General features: G+C 45.9%; 1 protein-coding gene across 1 annotated transcript; it reads right to left on the minus strand.

The window, feature by feature from the left end:
* Nucleotides 1-1,812: 1,812 nt before the first annotated feature.
* On the minus strand, nucleotides 1,813-5,998 carry LOC149247833 (uncharacterized). Its single transcript, XM_089445928.1, has 2 exons — nucleotides 4,375-5,998; nucleotides 1,813-3,839 (listed from the first exon to the last, which is right to left on the minus strand). Exons 1-2 carry the CDS (start codon nucleotides 5,996-5,998, stop codon nucleotides 1,813-1,815), a joined length of 3,651 nt encoding a protein of 1,216 aa, XP_089302054.1.
* Between the last annotated feature and the right edge of the window lie 205 nt (nucleotides 5,999-6,203).

Here is a 6,203-nt window from a genome sequence, read left to right on the forward strand (position 1 = left end):
TCCTTGTTTAATGTTGGTTTTCATATTTTTCTTTAGGGGTCATATTTATAACTATTTAATGTATTTGTAACAAGTATTATTATTTGTGGGTTAATTTTTATGAATGGCATGTGTCTAATATATTGGTTAGGGACTCATGCCTAGATGGAGTTGGCCTTGAGTTTGATACCCCCATCTCACTTGTGCATCTATTACCTAACTCTATGGATAAGATTTCAACAAATGACATGGGTATTTTGCCAAATTCCTTGTTCCAATAATTTGGATAAAAGGACCTATATCAATAAGACTTGGTAATCCCCTCATGGTACTCATGCATCATCACAACTACACATATACCTTAGCCCAAAATGTTTGTGAAATGTCACCACTTCACATACAACTCGAATAGTTCATTTAAAACAAATTATGTGGGTATACTGCTAAATATTATAATATAATAGTTTGGTCAAGGACTTTTTTTTTTTTTTTTTTCTGAATGCGACTAATTCTATTATCATACAAAACAGAGATACAAAATAGAGTACATTGGGTAGGGCTAAGAAGTTTTTCCTATCAGCCCTTGCCTTGCCCTGCTTTCAGTTCCAAAATTGAGAAGATTCAAAATTGGAATTTGTTGCTTGACCACTGCCGACACATTTACATAACAGATGATAACTGAATAGACTCCAGGGCCATGGACTGACCCGGACAAAGACAAACAAACACCTGGACCATTACATCCGACACATGAACAATTACATCCGACACCTGAACCATTACAGCCGACACATTGACAGAGATAGAGCCGCCGCTTGGCAGAGTTATACATTGAAATCCCAAGAAAAATAGCAGAGATTACCGGGAGCGAGTTCATTCATCATCAGTGGTCTGGGGCGCCTCTTCAATTCGGCACCCGAAATGGAGAGAATCCTCGGAGTCTGAGAGCTGGATGACCGCGTCAGGGCTGCCTTCTTGTGCTGGCCTGCTTGGACCAGCAAGCGTTGAAGGGCCGGCAGCCGGGTCGCAATTTGAAGCTGGACGCGCTAGATCCGGTCCAAGTTCACGTCCAGGGGCCAACCAACCAGTTCCAGCCTCAACCGGAAGGCACGCAATAGGTGAATCCTCTCTGTTGGAGCGCTGCCCATCCGGCAAAGGCTCTGCCTCCATGTTCTGTGTAACGCCAGGCTCAATCATTATAGAAACAACCAGTGTAGAATTAACTTGAGGGCAGGGGAACCGATACCTAAGCATTGGGAGCTCCATCTGTCCTTCTTCAGAATTTGGGCTTCTGCCATCATGCCCACCCTCTTCCTCATTGCTGCCCTGGAATCTCTGAGGCAGCGACGTTACTTCGATGGAGGAGGAGGGCGAATTGTAATCATGCTGCTGCGGGAGGGCCCTTCCTCTGGTTCCCCCTCGTCGGCTGCCCATCTGCGGCCTTTCCCTTGGCATTGCTGAACTTCTCCCTCTATGAAAACCAACACAAGCACCCTGAGCTCTTACCGCTACGAAACCAACACAATCACCGCACTGTTGCAGGTGGTGCTCCTTCCAGGCCCAGAAACCGGCGGAACGCACCTCAAATCCTTACTCCCATTTCCGTCTGAGCGGAGCAGGGCCTCACCACAATGATCGCTCATATCCCTCTGCAAATCGAGCCCTCTCTGCTTTAAACACTCTGCTGCATCGAACACCATCCTCCTCCCTCAAGCCGAGAAGACAGGCCTTAATGCCTTCGTCCGTCTGCTTTCAAGCGGATTAATATCCCGCTGCGCGTGGTACCACCTGACGTCGTAGGCCTGCCACCTGCCCACGTGATGGCTCATGCCATTACCACGTCTCCAATGCACCCGCATCCGGGATGGTGAAATCCTTCTGCGCCAGAGAGATGCAGTCATTGTTAAGCTTGTCATCTTCTGAGGTATCCAGTGATCCTGCAAAGTAAAGAATGCACTGGGATGCACCTTGGTTGGCTAATCTATCAGCCACCTTGTTCGCTGTTCTTCTTACGTGCTTGAAGGTTAAACTTTGGGGAGTTTGTAGCTTTTCCTCCAGAGATTCCAGCCTGCTTAGTAATCTCCAGCTCGTGGCGACCTTGACCGCTGGCGTACCTGCCTGAATTCTTTGGGCAGCATTGATAAGGATTAAGGAGTCTCCCTCTACTTCTAAAGGGAAGTAGTTATTCTGTTCTGCAAGGCATAAGCCCCTCCATAATCCTTCTAATTCAGCTACATTATTGGTGTCTTTGCCCAGCGAGCCATAGAAAATCTGCATTATTTCCCCTGAGTGATTTCGGAAAAGTCCTCCATAACCCGCGAGCCCCGGATTACCTTTGGCTGCCCCATCAAAGTTTAACTTGTAGGTAGCATAAGCTGGAGGGGACCAGCTGGAAGGAGAGGCGCTGCTGTTAGAGGATCGGGTGCTTTCTTTCCGTATTGCTGAGAGGTTTATGTTCCATGCCTTCAGAATCCTGCATTCCAATGGGGATTCTGGCATATCTGCATCTGACCAGGATTTGAGGGCAAGAGTTTCTTGCAGTTGTTTGTTTAGGATTAGCCATAAGGCTTCAATGGACCGGGAAGAATTGTTGAAAATTCTATGGTTTCTTTCCTTCCAAAGAGTCCAGTATATGAATCCTGGTAAGAGGCTCCACAGAGAGTTGAGAAGCTGACTCTTGAAGGGGGATTTGACCCAATTCCTTAAGTTCTCGGTTATGTCTTCTGTCCTGGCTTCTAATCTAATGTTACAGCTTTCAACTTTCCTCCATATTTGCTCAGCTAGCGGACAGGTTTCCATGAGATGTCCGATTGTCTCAGAGTGAATGTTACAATTCGGGCATCTTGATGGCCCTACGAATCCGCGCTTTACCAGGTTGTCCCATGTGAGTATTCTTCTTTTGCTGAGCAGCCATAAGAAAGTGGAGATTTTGGGCCAAATTCCTGGTTGCCAAATCTTTTCCCAGATTTGGTCCTTGTTGAGCTGATTTCCAGTGTATCTGAGCTGGTGGGCTTCTTTGGTGGTGAATGTACCTTTAGGCTTATGGCCCCATCTGAGGCGATCCTGTAGAGTGGAGTATCGAATTCTTCTGAATGATAATTCTTGATCTATGTCCTCATATGATTCACCTAGCCAATCGCGCTGCCAGAGACTGGCCTTCTGCCAGGTTCTGAAGTCGGTGCTTGCTGAAGGTTGCCAAAATTGATTGACATGAGTAAGGTGTGCTTGCTGCATCTGCTCTTGCCAGAGAGGCTTGTGAAAAACTGTGGCGAGCCTGGGGAGCTGCTGCCACGAGTCCTCCCAAAATCTTGCTGTAGTACCTGAGTGTATCTCCCAGAAACTATGTTCTTGAATGAATTTGCTGTGAGGTTTGGCTGCGTTCCATATAGGTGATCCCTGAGTAGTGGAGTTGATTCGGATTAAATCATTCCATTGACTGCCGGGTGCATATTTGGCTTGCCATAGTTTGGCCCATGGTGCGTTGGGCTTAGTGATCCAATTCCACCACATTCGAGCTCCCATATTATTGTTGCTCTGTATAGGGTCTCGTAGGCCCAGGCCCCCATCAGACTTGGGTTTGCAGACATCTTGCCAATTTACAAGCGCCCATTTTCTGTTCAGGCCCGAAGACCCCCAGAGGAAGTTACGCTGCAGATTGCGAATAGATTTGAGAACCCATTTAGGGGCAGCCAACAGTGAAAAGAGGTACAATGGCATGGCTTGAAGGACCGATTTGATCAGGACAAGCCTGCTGGCAATATTGAGAGCTCGGAAAGTCCAAAGGGAGAGTTTGGATTCAAGCTTATCTAGAAGAGTCTGCCAGGAGGAATGCTTGATAGCTGCAGCAGCCAGGGGAGCCCCTAAGTAGGTCGACGGAAGCTTGGAAATAGTGAATTGCAATATTCGGGCTATGTTCCTTTGAGTGGGGGGTATTAAAGAAATAGAGCTGAGATTTCGACGCATTGATGGAGGTACCTGAGGCTTTGGAAAAAATAGAGAGCAAGGATTTAAAGACAGAGGCTTCTTGCGAGGATGGGTGGCCAAATAGCATGGTATCGTCGACAAATTGTTGGTGGGATTGGGGTGGAAGGCCATGAACAGAGATGCCTTTGAGCATTTGAGATGAGACGGCTGCCTTTAGCAATCTACCTAGCCCTTCTGCCATAAGAACAAAGAGGAAAGGCGACAAGGGGTCCCCTTGTCTTATGCCTCTAGAAGGCCGAAAAGGATGAGAAGGAGAACCATTTAACAGAACAGAAAAGCTTGGAGAGGAGATCAAATTGGTGATCCATCTTGTCCAAGTGTGACTGAAGCCAAAAGCTATAAGCATTTTTTGTATATAGTTCCAACTGAGCTTGTCAAATGCTTTGGATAAATCTAGTTTTAGAAGCATACCTGGCTTTTTTAGAATCTTGAGTGAATGAATCACCTCATTTGATAAGACGATGCCATCCATGATCTGCCGCCCTTCAACATAACCTGTTTGTTCCGGCGAAATGAGTAAGGGTAGAAGTGGTTTGAGCCGATTTGCGATGACCTTGGAGATAAGCTTGTATATGACGTTGCATAAAGCGATGGGTCTATAGCTTTCAGGCTTGCTTGGTTCAGCACATTTGGGAACTAGTGCGATAAAGGTAGTATTGAGGGCTGGAAGAATCCAATGCATGCTTCTTGATTCTTCCACCAGTTCCCAGACCTCTTCTTTGATTAACTCCCAGAATTCATGGTAGAAATTGGCGGTGAAACCATCTGGCCCAGGGGCTTTGCCATCCTTGAGCTGGTTCATCGCTTCTTCAATTTCTTTTAGGGATGTGGGCTGAAGCAATTTGTTGTTGTGCTCATCAGTTATTATTCTAGGAATATGCTGAGTGATGGCTCTAATTTCTGCGTCCCTGTTTCCTTCTGGCTCTTTAAGGATGTCTTGAAAATAATTTGTTAATTCCTTTTCCATGTCTTCGTGGGCTTCGACTCGCTCTCCTTGTTGGTTGTTGATGAAGGTGATGTTGTTATGCATGCGCCTTTGGATAGCTGTTCTGTGAAAAAATTTTGTGTTCTTTTCTCCCTCTTTTAGCCAGCTGATTCGAGATTTCTGTCGCCAGAGTATTTCTTCTTGCTTTCTCCGTTCTTCTAATCGATGCCAGAGGATTTGCTCTTGTTGGGACTGTTCCTCCGTTCGGCCTTCTTTGATGATGTCTTGCTGTAGTGCTTCCATTTGCTTTTCCAACCTTTGCCGATTCTCCTGAATGTTGCCAAATTGTGTTTTGTTCCAATTCTTGAGTACTTGCTTTAGGTTTTTCAATTTTTGCTGGAATTGAAACATTTTGGCTCCTTCTGGTGGCCTGTAGGACTTCCATGCCTCTTCTACTATCTGCCTGAACTTTGTGTTTGTAAGCCAAAATGCTTCAAAGCGGAAAGGCCTATTGCATCTTGTGCCGGGCCTAGACCATTGAAGCACGATGGGCCAGTGGTCCGAACCTCCGTGGGGCAAAATTGATGCATTGAAGTCTCCTCCTAGATGGATTGCATTGTCTGAGAGGAGGAACCTGTCCAGCCTAGAGGCAATATGATTGGCGCCGTTGCGCTTGTTAGTCCATGTAAAAATCCCATTGGTGGTTGGAGTATCCATTAAGTGGTTGTCCTGTATAAAATCTCTGAGTCCTTTGCTATCATTTTCTAATCTTGTTCTTCCCCCTGTCTTCTCCTCCAGTGACTGAATGATGTTGAAATCTCCTCCACTAATCCAGAGCGGGAACTGTCTGTGCTCATTTAAACTGGAGATCGTGTTTAACAGATCTAATTTCTGCTGAATGCTTTGCGGAAAGTATACATTGGAAAGGTGCCCGTGGATATTTGTTCCTATGAGATGAAAGGAGGCTTGAATGAGGAAATGGGTTGCATGGAAGTCGTAAAGATTGAGGATCTGTGGATTCCATAGAATGGCTAATCCACCCGAAGCCCCTGAAGCGTCTACTGACATTGAGCTGCTACCAGCCCAAATCTTGTTTCGTGCTTTGTCCATGGCAATTGTGCTGCTTTTGGTTTCTTGAAGAAAAACTATAGAAGGTTTTTCTTGTTGAATCAAGTTCTTGATCATCCTAATTTTTGAGGGGTTGTTGAGTCCTCTCACATTCCAGGAGATAAGCTTCATGGTAATTGGGTTGTAGGTTTGTAGTACTTGGTCAGCTTAGGGAATCTCCCTGATTCCATAAGCAGTTCCCCCACTG

Source organism: Pinus tabuliformis, chromosome 7 (genome assembly GCF_031772625.1).
Source record: "Pinus tabuliformis cultivar Carrire ecotype Pingquan chromosome 7, CPIR1, whole genome shotgun sequence".
In the NCBI taxonomy this organism is placed as follows: domain Eukaryota; kingdom Viridiplantae; phylum Streptophyta; class Pinopsida; order Pinales; family Pinaceae; genus Pinus; species Pinus tabuliformis.

Bases quoted from the DNA above. Each gene is read 5' to 3' on its own strand.
- LOC149247833 (XM_089445928.1), bottom strand. From the start codon at position 5,998: ATGGACAAAGCACGAAACAAGATTTGGGCTGGTAGCAGCTCAATGTCA. The intron at 3,840-4,374 runs GTATGCTTCTAA...CGACCTACTTAG, and splicing joins CAAGATTCTAAAAAAGCCAG to GGGCTCCCCTGGCTGCTGCA.